Source organism: Anabrus simplex, chromosome 6 (assembly GCF_040414725.1).
Source record: "Anabrus simplex isolate iqAnaSimp1 chromosome 6, ASM4041472v1, whole genome shotgun sequence".
Taxonomy (NCBI): Eukaryota; Metazoa; Arthropoda; class Insecta; order Orthoptera; family Tettigoniidae; genus Anabrus; species Anabrus simplex.
Window position 1 is genome coordinate 267,576,389 of NC_090270.1, and position 14,047 is coordinate 267,590,435.

The 14,047-nt window shown below is 40.2% G+C and overlaps 1 protein-coding gene across 2 annotated transcripts in view; it reads right to left on the reverse strand.

Moving 5' to 3' along the window:
- The window catches only part of Cse1 (chromosome segregation 1), a 296,434-nt gene that overhangs the window by 238,939 nt on the left and 43,448 nt on the right, over positions 1-14,047 (reverse strand). For both annotated transcript variants that reach the window (XM_067150404.2, XM_067150403.2), the window contains exons 6-7: positions 4,914-5,021; positions 4,745-4,837 (exon numbers count right to left, since the gene is read on the reverse strand). In XM_067150404.2, coding sequence (XP_067006505.1) covers positions 4,745-4,837; positions 4,914-5,021 — 201 coding nt within the window. The remainder of the gene's footprint in view (positions 1-4,744; positions 4,838-4,913; positions 5,022-14,047) is intronic.

Sequence of the window (14,047 nt, forward strand, 5' to 3'; positions counted from 1 at the left end):
TGAGAGGAGATATCAAGGAAAAACACACGCTACTATTTAATTATGTCAACTCACTGAAAACGCATAAATAACACCAAAAACTTCACACACAAACACACGTGCTCTTATGACAGAATCAGTAGTTCTCAGGTCTATCCGCTAGAGAGAGCTCTAATAGCTGTCCCTCGATATCTCGCTGAGTGTCGCGTATTGTCTCTACTGTATTTGGTTGCCAGAGTAAAGTGTAGCTTCCACCGAAGTCCCAGTCTCATCCATGGCTGTGACAATATGGAAGCTGCTGGGGTATGGGTGGTGCTGAGTAATGACATTCAGAGCACGACTAGTGCATCTGAGTGTTATGAAAGGTGTTGCTCATAGGGTCAGTCGTGCTGCAACAGCACTTTCTGACCCAGTGAGGAAAGCAATGGCAAACTACCTCACTCCTCGTCTTGCCTAGTACGCCTCATTTCGGTGCTGCCATTGGTTTTTGCCGTTTCCTTATAACCGCATAACCTTTGGTGGTGCTATTTGAGGATCCAACCAGCCTCTGGGCTGATGACCTAACAGAAACAGACACACATGTGATGACCTCAGTCTCATTAAAATTATGTGGCAATGGTTACATCTATATTAAAGGTATGGGGCTGATAAAAACCTCTGTTCAGAAATATGGTGTGAACATTGTCATGTGCTGTTGCCTAGCACCTAGCTTTGAGCCGAAGATTATGAAGTACTATAAAAATCTCTTTGTCACTGGAAGAATATATATGCAAACACAATATTACTTACATTTTCTTGTCACGAGGGAACCTGAAGAACAAGCGCGCAGTCTTCTCTACTTCATAGTTACTGCAGCCAAACACAGCACATACCTTTCCCCGCATGTTGAGAGGAGATATCAAGGAAAAACACACGCTACTATTTAATTATGTCAACTCACTGAAAACGCATAAATAACACCAAAAACTTCACACACAAACACACGTGCTCTTATGACAGAATCAGTAGTTCTCAGGTCTATCCGCTAGAGAGAGCTCTAATAGCTGTCCCTCGATATCTCGCTGAGTGTCGCGTATTGTCTCTACTGTATTTGGTTGCCAGAGTAAAGTGTAGCTTCCACCGAAGTCCCAGTCTCATCCATGGCTGTGACAATATGGAAGCTGCTGGGGTATGGGTGGTGCTGAGTAATGACATTCAGAGCACGACTAGTGCATCTGAGTGTTATGAAAGGTGTTGCTCATAGGGTCAGTCGTGCTGCAACAGCACTTTCTGACCCAGTGAGGAAAGCAATGGCAAACTACCTCACTCCTCGTCTTGCCTAGTACGCCTCATTTCGGTGCTGCCATTGGTTTTTGCCGTTTCCTTATAACCGCATAACCTTTGGTGGTGCTATTTGAGGATCCAACCAGCCTCTGGGCTGATGACCTAACAGAAACAGACACACATGTGATGACCTCAGTCTCATTAAAATTATGTGGCAATGGTTACATCTATATTAAAGGTATGGGGCTGATAAAAACCTCTGTTCAGAAATATGGTGTGAACATTGTCATGTGCTGTTGCCTAGCACCTAGCTTTGAGCCGAAAGTTTAGGAAATTTATAGATTTTAGATAATATATTTGGGGCTATAAAAATTAGTAAAATTCTTTTCTAAATTATTTTGTCACAATCTATTCTCGATGATGTTATCACATTGTTAGAAAAACATAAGTCTGGTCCAGTAGGAAGTTTCTAGGTGGCGAGTTATTGAGCCACATTGTTTGCTGATGGTATGATTAATGTAGGATAACAGAAGCTTGAATGTTAAAATCAATTATAGTACATGGAAATTTGATGTTACGTATAGTTCAATAGCCACGGAGAACATGGCGCGCCATTGTATTTTATACAGAGATAGAAATGTCAGTGACGTTAGCCAATTTTTTGGCGCGTATGGACTTAGCAGCCGACGAATCTGCACGACGATTGGACTTAGCAGCTGAAGAAATTGCGTGAGGTATGGATGCAGGCGTAGGAAAGTTAGGAGAGGAATTACGAGAACACATGGGCGAACAATTTAACCAGGTTGCGGAAAACAGTGAGAAATTACACGAGCAGTTAAGTGAACGCTTGAACAAAGCGGCTGAAAGGACAAAGGAATTGAGCACACAATTAAAACAGGCAACAGGTGAATTAGAGTTAAAGATAGACAGAGTACAGAAATGTTGTCGAGAAGGCATGGAGAGATTAGAGAAACAGCTAGATGAGGTAGAGAACAAAACACAAGCGCAGGTAGAAAAGGTATGTGATTCTGTTGAGGAATTAGCAAGCAAGCTGGCGGATAATACTGCAAGCACAGATAAGTGGTTAGGAGAAACGACTTCAAGTTTGGATGAAGCCCGAACCGAGATAAGACTATTGATAAATTGTGTGAAGATAGGGAGACTCATTTTGAGTCATGTCAGCTGAAATAAGTACTCAGATCGTGAATGCTCAGCAGAAGACCGAGGATAAACTAGAAGTCAGAATCAAAGAAAAGCAACGGGAAACCGAGGAAAAGATGAAGGAGATGGAAAGGCAATTGAGAGAGGATACAGAGGAAGAAATAGCTGAAAAAGGGAAGGAAGTGAAAAAGATAATTATGGCAGACCGAGAAACAGCAAGGGGCAACAATCAAGAATTGGGAGCCAGTATTGAGGTGTGGGCTGAAGTTAGCCAGAAAAACCAGAACAAGTTGAGCTCAGTGGAACAGGAACTTGTACATATGCGGGACAAAACTGAGCTGTTAGACTTGAGAACGAATAAGGAATTCAATAAGATTAAGTGCTCAATGCAACAACAGAGTATGGAGAGGTCGCCAAGTCAGACTAGTGAGCCCGCCTTGTTGAGTGAGATTTTACACTTACCGCACCCGGAAGAGAGGACAGCTACTCCTAATGTGGCAGGAGGGGTCCCGGTCTTACGTGCTCCTGAGGACAAACCTCGCAAGTTTACGGGAACAGGCGATAGGACGCCCTGTGCATTTCTGCAAGAGATGGAAGATTGCATGGCCGATAGTAGGATTCCACCAGAAAGAAAACTTAGGACAGTAGAGAGAAGTTCCTAGGGGACGCTGCGCTGGAATGGATGACGGCGTTCCGATACACTTTCAGCACATACAAAGAGTTTAAGGAGACTTTTCTCAAGAAATTCTGGGGAATGACTGTACAACAAGGGTTACATATGGAGCTGTACTCACGGAAATATCCAGCCACACTACCTACTAAGTTCTCTCATTATTTCGTTTCCCAGATCATTAAATTCCGAGATCTAGATATTTCACCCTCCGAAAGTTAGATGATAGCAGCGATATCTAGACAACTGCTGATTGAGGTGCAGAGAACGCTGATTGCGGCGAATGTCAGAAGAGCAGCAGAGGCCAAGATGGCGCTCCCTCAGCTTGACCAACAACACCAAAATTCCGGCTCATCAGTTGATACCTAGCACAGCTACCAAGATGTTGGCTAGTGCATACCGTAGGGGCCACTGCGTAGGCTACTTGGAGCCACCTGCAGTGCCAACCTAGCACACGAGGGTGAAACACTGGTAACCAGGAATTAGTTAGCTGGAAAATTCATAATGTCCAATAACGGACCATTTATATTGGTATTATAAATTTACTCATTCAAGACAACTATTTCAGATTCCCTATGGGAATCAACAACTATATCATCTGATAGCCAAGCAGGCATCAATTTCTGGTAGAGACAAAGTCTGTCATAGTGCACTGAATGACCAACCAAGAAGTGAAAATTGGCAACCTCGGAACCGGATATATGATAGCAGAGGTAGTGGATACAGAGCAAACCAAGGAGATCAGAGAGGACAGAATTACCCCAATGGCCACAATGGCAGAATGTACCGGTATAAATATGAAAAATATACGGGACACTTGTATTGTGTTCAGTGTTAATACCATAGCACTCGGTCCACAACCATAATGTAATACCAGGACCTACTGAATTCTATCTGAAACACCATGTGTCTAAAATTCTACTCAAGTTGATCTACAACATAAGAGCATCTCATTTGTAATTTTATACCCAGACTTTTAAATGTGTTTGGTGTACTTGTATTATATATTGCTCACCTATGTCACTCGTAGTATTTCACTTTCATTTGCAACGTTTTCAGCACCATAGCACTTCGCTTAATTCAACCACACATCATAATGTTAATTATATATTCATAATGTTCTTACTGCTTAGAAACATGTTTTAGGATTTTGTCAAATATTGTGTATTGTTTAAATATGGCTGATGATGACCCCAAGTAGGATTGAAACTAGCCCCATGTAATGTAAATACACGCATTGTAAATGTAACTATGTATTGAATAGGGGGAAAACTTTTCTGTTTATAATTTATATGTAATCTCAGTTCAATACGGACCAACAGCATGAAATTCATAACCCTTGATATGTGATGTACCACTTAAAATTTATACACATGGAAGCAGAAGGTTTCTTCACAGGAAAGACATCACGTGAACGACTGATACAGTTTCATCCAACAATAGTGAATGACCCAGAAGCTGACAGCTATCTAGCACTGAAGACGACTGTGAAGGGCCTCTGAACATGGCGGAACTTCATAGCAACTGACCAGACCAAGGACTGATTACTTATGTTGATGATGATGATGATGATGATATATGATATCTCTCAACTCAAGATATTTAAGGAAAAACAGCAGAAGGAAATATAAGATACCAACACATTGTTTACTGTAGTACACAAAAACTTACCCCAGTTTTGAGGCAGGGAACATCAGCAGTTAAGAGAGTGTGGAAATTCGTCATCCAAGTTTCCATGTTATCTTCAAAGAACTCAGGCAGATCCTGAAATAACATGGGAATAAGTAGAATGTGATAATTAAGAGACAGATATGGAATTAAATGCTAATAAAAGTTTTACCTGGAAGTTGAGAGAGTAGAAAACTTTGCAGATTATGACAAGCGAGCTGTAGATAACCTTCAAAGCTTCCACATTGTTGGCATGAACTGTAGTCAGGTTCATCGTAGCCTGAAATAAAAACTTTCCAGTTATAAATATAGCAGTAGTAGTATGTTGTTTCTTTTTAAATACAAAAAATTATTTAATACGTAAGATGTACACAGTACAATATCAAGGTATGCCATATGTCAACATCTGACTAGCAACCAAGGAATAATTCAGTTCAAATCCAAATACATAAAATAACTTATAACAGTAGTAATGGTAGTTAGAGGTGGTGGTAACAGTAATGATAAGTGTACAGAATCAGCTATGAAGTGCCGATCTTCTGAACCAAACTGGCCTGCAGAACTTAAGGACGAAGAGTAAAACATGTTCCATTATTTATAACCATTAGAGTATTACCATTGATGCTTTCAGGGCCTGTACTTATAGACATGATATGGGCTTTTCGGGCTTATGCCGTGTCAAGAAAATGAGGTGAAATTCTTTACGTTTCGCAGAGAACTTTGCTCTGTGTCCTCAGAAGAAAATCTTGACTGTTCACAAGAAAGACTTCTCCAAGAATGAAAGTTTGAATTTCGATGGTACTAATAGAAGTGCAAGTGCTACGTTCGCTTGTCACAATATGGCTCACTGTATGTGGTACATCACTAGCATTTGATGCGGAAACTGACGCCACCATCAGAATCAGTTTGAGAGGGAGTCACATAACAGGTGTACACACACATTATGAACGTGTTCCTCACCACCAGATGTTTCATTCCATGCTTGTGTCAGTGTCATATTTTCATAATGTGTGTTCACCTGTTATGTGACCTCCTCTCAGACTGATTCTGAAGGTCCCATAAGCTTCCACTTGGAATGCTAGCGCTGTACCGCATACGGTGAGCCATCTGGTGATGAATGACCGTACCACTTACACTTCTATTAGGAATTCCTAAATTCAACCTTTCATTCTTGGAGAAGTCTTCCTCGTGAACAGTCAAGATTTTCTTCTGAACGTGCAGAGCAAAGTTCTCTGTGAAATGTACAGAATTTCACCCTATTTTTTTGATACGGCATAAACCCAAAGAGCCTATCAAGTCTAAGTAAACTGAAAGCTGTATGAAGCATGATCAGAGAAAGAACTAACAGAACGCATGCTTGACCTTGTGATGTTTATGGCCAGAGAGCCACGAAGCTATAAGTTTGAAAACAGAGAAAATGTACCACCTCAACAAGTCTTCAGAGTAATGGTGGTGGTGATTATTGTTTTAAGAGGAAGTACAACTAGGCAACCATCCTCTATATAACACTAATCAGTGGGAAAAATGGAAGGGATCCAATTCTTCAAAAAATGAAGGTATCAGCCAAAGAAAGACAAGGGCAACGAAGGGCATGAAAATGAAAGACTCCCTAGGCCTCCATACGTAATACTGTCGGGGTCGGAAAAGAACAAGAGTTGACCAAGAGAGGCCGGATAGGATAGACGAACGTGAGGAGCCTGGCACAAGTAAGTGGAAGCAATGCCAGGACTCAGCTACGGGCCCCGTGGTCGCCAACCCACGCTCCAAAGTTCAGAGCCCCTGGGGCCTCTTCAGAGTAAAAAAAATAATTCTTTGTTAAGAGAGTTTCACTTCATTTCAGCATGCTCTAAATGACTAAATGGCCCATCGAGTACATGCGCATGACTTTAGTCAATGTAACACCATTGGGAAGCTTGAGCAAGGGTGAAAGTGTCTCGGGAGTTTGATATTGTCAACAGCATTGTTATCACGAACAAGGAAAGCCTTCAGAACTAAACGTGATTGCAATGAAAGCCTTCCTCCCCCTTTGTGTGTCTATTTAGAGATGCTGCTGGCCTCAAGTTTTCATTTATGGATGGAAATGATGGGCTACACTGCACCACAGCTGTTGACGAGCTGTTGGAAAGCGGTTTGATTGATGGATTTACCTGCCTGTAAACAATAATGGTAAGCGAAACAAATCATAGACAGAAAAGAGCAATAAGACTTAGGAAAAAAAAACCTAGACAACATTTCTGAGTTCTTAAATCAATATTATTTCTGGATTAAAGCCACATATCTATACATATATATTAACAAGTATTTAACAAAAAGTCACCTCGGGGAGCCTACAGAAATGTGGGCTGGTGAAGATACCTCGGAAATAAACCTGCAGACCAACAGGCAGCTCTGCTCCTGGTGGCTTCACAATACTGCGACACCCTCTCCTCGGGGGTCATAAATATGAAGGGCCTCAGCTCAGGGTTATGAGGGAAGTCCACAGCAGTAGCAATGGCGGAGAAGCTGGAATTCGGAACAGTGCAGCTGACAGGAGTGGCATCCTAGTGCTTGGGATTATTAAAAGTAAAATATATTTCTCCGTATCTATGGGCATATATTGAGTGTAGTGTCTGTTCTCCATGTTAGGAGCGGCTACAAAAGGCGTCTGTTATCCATGTTACGAGCAGCCTAAATTCTTGCTCGCAGTAGGTATAAAATGCCCGATGTCAGGCAGCAGTGACAAGCCAGTCGGTAATTCTGTCGCAGCCCAAGGGATCATGTCTACATCAGTTTTGTCGAAAAATGCTAGGGCATACCCCAGAGGTGACATGCATTGGCCTTGCCTGACCACCGCGACAAACGGACAAGGCTACTAGTTCAAGGGCAGTACCCAGCTAAAGAAGCTAACCCAATGCATTAACGCATCACCACGCTCAGCACTGGGGCTCTTACTGGACGCAGCCACAAACTCACAGCGATGCTAAAAGAAAGGAAAGAGGACACTGCATGTGTGCAAGAAATCTCATGACATCGGAAATGCCTGTAAACTGATCTACCATGGTACATCCAACAGGAATGGCGTTGCCATCATCATTTGTACCAGCCTGCAAGATCGAGTTGCTGAGGTTTAGCACTATTCAGACCATCTTATATCAATTACAGTCTATTACAGATGGGTAGTACAGCCCGAGAATGAAGTTTCAAGGAGACCAGGAACAAAGTGGACTGAAGAAAGGAAGAGAACCCACACAGAAAAAATGAAAGCCATATGAAGGCCAGAAAGGCAAATCATAAAATCATGCATGATCCAACAGAGTCCATTCGCAAATAATAATAATAAGAAAAATTATTACAATCGACACTGCATCCTCTCAACTACGTGTCTTCACAGTATATGTTCCACAGTCTGGCTGTGATGGCCTAGAAAAGGAACCGTTTTTGCAGGAGCTACAAGATCATGTTTCAGTGTTTCCTCAAGATGAGTTTCCACTTCCCTATGGTGATCTTAATGGGCATGTTCATCACACTTTTCAGCAAATCTACAAGAACTGCGAGCTGACAGTGAAGTGACAGCATAGCCGCCCCCTTTTAGAAATCAAAACTAGGAAGATTTTTTAATTCTTGGATTCAATCACATATATTGCACCACGGTCTAAGTGAAAAAAGGACAGATAAAAGGCATGCATACCTACAGTTACAATGTGATTTGATCATTAAATTTAAAATCTTAAACTAAAAAAAAACACTAAAATGGTTACAAGAAAATGTACCTAATCACTCTAATTTATGACACATACATACGAATAATAATACAGTCGAAACTCGATACTCTACTCGAATTTTCAGTATCTTGAACTAACTTAGATTTTCCGGCCGTTTGTCCTATTCTTCACGTGTATTTATATCTCATTTCTCGAAGCAAACATTTCCTTCCTTGGAGCAAAAAATACTATGTAACTCGAATTTTGTGCAACATTAACTGTGCAATATGGCATTCACGGTTTGTGAGAAACTGTTAACAAGTAAAGAAAGGGTTCCAGTGAAGCTGGAAACTAATATGACAGGAACTGAAAAACTCAAACTTCTAGTGATCGGCAAATCCTCGCCATTTCTCGGGTGTCAATTAATTACCAGTCACATACGAAAGCAAGCCCAGAAGTCGCAGATCACAAGCTCCATTTACGAAACTCAGCTGCGTGGTATTGACAAAAAGTTTCAACGTGAAGGGAGGGAAGGTTAACCACAACAAACAGAACAGATTAATGGATTTTTTCCAAACGTGTTAACAGAGCTATGTTTCTTATTTCACTACTGTATGTACTGTATCCTGTCTTCTAAAAAGTTACTATAATAAGGGGTATAATTAAAGTAATGCCGTAAAAGAGTTTTGTATATTTTTAGTACCGGAACTGTTAAATATAATGTATTCAGTAAAAGCCTGTAGATACATACGATTCAATTATGTGCTATACATGCTCAAAAACAGTATTCTCTATACTCGAAATTTTGATAACTTGACATAAAATTTATCTCCCGAGGTGATTCGCATAATGGTTTCCTTTTTAGATTGTAAAATGAACTAAATTTAATTTTAGACATATCTCTGAACACTTGGAGATAACGTTTGTTATGTTTTTTGGCCATAATGTGAAGAGAAAATACCAGAAACTGTCACCGACACAACTCCCTGAAACACATTCAACTCGTTAAAATTATGATGTAAGAATAAACAAAAATGCAGTGAAATATGCTAAACTAGCACATACAAAACAGATCGGTATGTCTCACACATTATTAACATACAACCGACACGGGAAAAGCATAGAACCGCTAGAAAAATCACGTGACATACAATTCCAACAAAATTACGCACAGAAACGATGTTAATAGTGCGTGAACCACACAATAAGAAACTCATTCTTTCGTCCCGATTAACTGAGTCGCTAGCGCTCACTAGCCTCTCTTGCTTGTAGGACAATTGCCGTCCCAAATCCCCAGCTGTAAAGCACACATGCTGCTGTAGCGAGCAGGAAACATGATACACAAAGGTGACGGACGATACACTCGCAAAATAAAGAATCAAATAAAAACGCTTGAAAATGAGGTTGGGTAACTTACACAAGCACATACAAAATTATCCTTTATCCTTGGGGAAGAGTATTGACTGTACTGGAGGTTATATTGGTTAAAAATAGGAAGAATTAAAAATAAATCAGAAAATCGGAAGACGAGCTAAAAAACGGAAAGCTTCCGAGTAAATCGGAGGGGCTGGCAGGTATGTGACAGGTTTTATTCAAACAGGTGCCTCCTTTTCAGAAGTAGTGAAACCCCTTGTACCGGTTGGTACACCTCTACGCCGCACATTTGAATTTTCCGCCTTAAAATACCTCCCTACTGGAGAAACCCGGAACTTTAACAACTGAACTAACTCTACTGTTTATCAGAAGATGTCATTGTGTGTTTATGATTTGCTTTTGTTTTTCATTGATCAAGAAGTGTGGACATTCTCTAACAGAGGTCTTTACCAAAAAACTATGATTATGCACTCTAGTGTGAAGCAACGACCCTTCTTGAAGAAATTTTGTATTCATAAGTTTTGTCTATACTAAATTTTGTTCTGCCATTTGTGGGTTGGCAATATTAATCCTTTCTTTCCGCCTGTTTTGAATGTAGCCAATCAGGAATTTCTGTAATTAATTTTCCACCAATAAGGAGTTTCTTCATCGCTTTGTGTATAACTTTTCGCTGTTATCCAATAAAAGCTTGTGGGCGGGTCGTAATCATTCATGAAAGGTCTCGAATTTTCCGCGAGGGTATAAAAACTGCTGATTTTCTTGTCTCCGCGCCACTCTTATAACATCTTGCTCAGTGTGTGAATATGTAGCAGGGGGCGGGAAGCGCCTCGTTCTTCAGGCAGCCGTGCTTCAACAAGGTAATGGCCTTTTAACATCTGTATTTCTTGCTAGCTCAGCAGTTTAACTCTTGGGGAAGGTTCGAAACCTTTAATATGTAACCCATCTCTTTAAAATGTAAATCCCTTTTCACTCTATGTAAAAACTACAATTTCTTTAACTGTAATTCGGGGATAGAGAGTGCTTTACCCTCTCGAGCTCCCCTTCATTTTTGGAATTTGAGGTGACTATGTTTCCGTAATCATTTTCCTCTTCCTTCTTAAAGTGTTAAATTTATTTTGCAGACTAGTCACCTCCATAGATTGGGATTAGCCCCTGTATTTTCAGCCTAGTGCTACATAGGTTTTAACAAGCTTTTGTGTAGGAGTACAAGTACTTGCCTCCATTCATCTTTGTGTTTGGGCCATTTAATTAACCTTTAATTTGCTATTCAGGCCTCGTAGGTTGGGAACTAGATAACCTTGTGTATTTATAATTGTGCCTTGAGAGGCAGTTTAGAGGAAAGTTTGTTGTTGCCTTTAACAGGCATGAGAAATTGAGAGCGGGTTAGCTCTTTCTGAGGTGAGAGAGGTGCCTCTAGGAGGCCCATATTTGTCTTTGGAGCTAACGCTCCCTGTAATGAAGGGGTTTTCTGCCCTTTGAAATGTAATTCTGTAACTTGGTATTGTTGAGCTAAAGCTCAAAGATGGTCAGATTGGGGCTTGGACCCCAGAACTTGTAAAGAACCCGAAACTCGGGCTTTCCTTGTAAAACTACTCTGGTACCTGATTTTGTTATTTCCCCTAGTGGAAACTGGTTAAATTTTTATCTTCTTGATTGTGTACCTGATTCAACTTCTTGTTATTTGTTGTATGCTCAAAATTCTATGTCACCATTGTTTAGTTTCGAAAATATAACCTTTATTGAAATTTTAATTCATCTTTTGGACTTGTAGTTAGACCCATTCCAGCCCGCACCTTCTTTCACCTCTGCCTTCCACGGATAACTCCGTATCACCCCTCTTGAGGAATGCTGATAAACTCTCGTCAAACGACGTCATAGTTATTGTCACAACTAAGTATTTCTTACCTTGTCGATACATTAGTTGCCTAAGGCAACTTATTGGTTAAATGTGGTACATGTTTTGTATATTAACATTTTCAGCCACATAACACTGTTTAGATGAAGAATTCATATATTGACAAAGTATCAATGCTTTGATAGAAAGTGTCCTTAAGATTAGCAAAAATACTCGAGAGTATTTTGTTTTAAATGTTCTCATTTAATCTTCTTATGCTAATTTTACGGACTCTTTCTCTCAAAGCATTGATACTATGTCAATATATGAATTTTTCATCTACCTAGTTTGGGAAACATGTGTTAGATTCTGGACCCAATAATATTTCAATCCACAATGTGGCTGAAGATGTTAATAATATACGAAACATGTACCACTTTTAACTAATAAGTTGCCTGCAACTAACGCACTGACAAGGTGGAAAATAAATACTTAGTTATGAATCGGTTAAAGTGCGATACAGACCATGAAGCTGATTTTATGTAATAGTTACTGTCAGCGGAACAAACGACGTAGCGAGAAATGAAGGCAATCACGCCGCGCGTATTCTGAAAAGGGCTCTAGGTAAGCTGACCCATACAAATGTGATAGTGACAAACGTGCCCCATAGACATGATTTATCTGACTGGTCAATTGTGAATAAAGCTGTCAAGGACACAAATGAGAAATTCAGGCAAATATGAAGTCATTTCAAAAATGTTACACTATTAGACATCAGTAAATTAAACCGAACTTCACATACGAGGCATAGCATGCACTTGAATAGACTGGGGAAACAATATGTAAGCAAGTTAATAAGTAACATCATTACCAGGAAAGATCAGGAGAGGACTGCCCTAGAACTACCTAGTCTGAGAAACATGTGTTAGATTCTGGACCCAATAACATTTCAATCCAGAATGTGGGTCCAGAATTAAATAATGACTTGGAGGGTGGGAACAGGCAGTTCAAAATATTTCATCAGAACATTCAGGGCGAATTGCAGAAACGATGACTAGTTTTAAGCCTTAGACATCGTCTACCTAAACGACGTCTAAATTGTTCACGATCTTCCATTGCATAAACAATGTTTAGTTGATGTTTAACTAGACATCACTTAAAGTTTCAATTTTGGTTTGAAAATGGAGACAGAAGTATCTTTCATGAAACTCTTTGCTTGTCGCAACCAATGAAATTCGTTGGCGCGTGCGCCGAACGCCAGTCAGCTGTTTGTCTTCCTACATATTACTCAAATATGGCTGAGCATGACTTGCCCACAGAGAAAATTAAATCTCATAATATTATGGACACTAAAGCGACACGCCACCATACGGGGAAGTGTAGTTTTCATTATGGCGTTGTTACAGCGAGTGTAATCTACTCATAAATACGGTAGCTTCTACGAAGGGAAGATGAAGCAATAGTAATGTGCAACCGAGTGTGTTGTACAGGCCATATAGAGGTAGCTTGCATTCTGGAGATCGTAGTTTCAAAACGCATCATCGGCAGTCGTGAACATTGTTTTCCGTAGTTTCCCTATTTTTACACCAGGCAAATACTGGGGCTGTTATTATGGCCAAGGCTCTTTTTCCCCAGACCTCTTTTAACAATAATCACTACCACTTGCCTTTTCCTACCTGATAGTTGCCGAAAACTTATACGATTATATATATATATATATATATATATATATCCCATACAACCTACTTTTTAGTTTTTACTATTATGTGTGTTAACTTGGCAGTAAATATAAGTGAATCCCTCCCGGTTGATGTATGTGACAGCCCCCTGACGATCGGGACACGTAATTCTGATATGTATATAGTCGAAGTGACCTATAATTCCATGGAAGTTACCCCGTGTATATAATAAAAGATATCGGTTGCCAGTATTAAAGTTGACAGTTACCGGACTGTCACTTTGTCAGTGTCAAGAAACAAGTCTGTCTCGAAATGCGAGATCTATCTCTATCTCCCCGTGCATGACAAATGAATTGCTGCAATTTAGCAGCGGGCGACCCACAGAGAGGCCGTCAGACTAACCTTTCTTCCTGGAATCGTCTCAACATGATAATACAAATTACACATTTCATGGTACATAACCTCTGATTGTGATTCACTCCTCTCATTTGAGGTTAAACAGTGCTCTCGGCCGTGTTTAAACATGACCGGTTGAACATCAGTTTTAGACACTGTCTAAGTGATGAATAACGTCTCTGCAATGCAGCAGCCATACTTAGGCATTGTTTAACCGTAGACATCGTCTAAATACAGTTTCTGCAATCGACCCTCAATGTCTTAGAAATAAAACTTTAGAATTACAAGTAATTTTATATTCAATACAGGATGCTATGTTTATCTGTATGGATGAACATTGGTG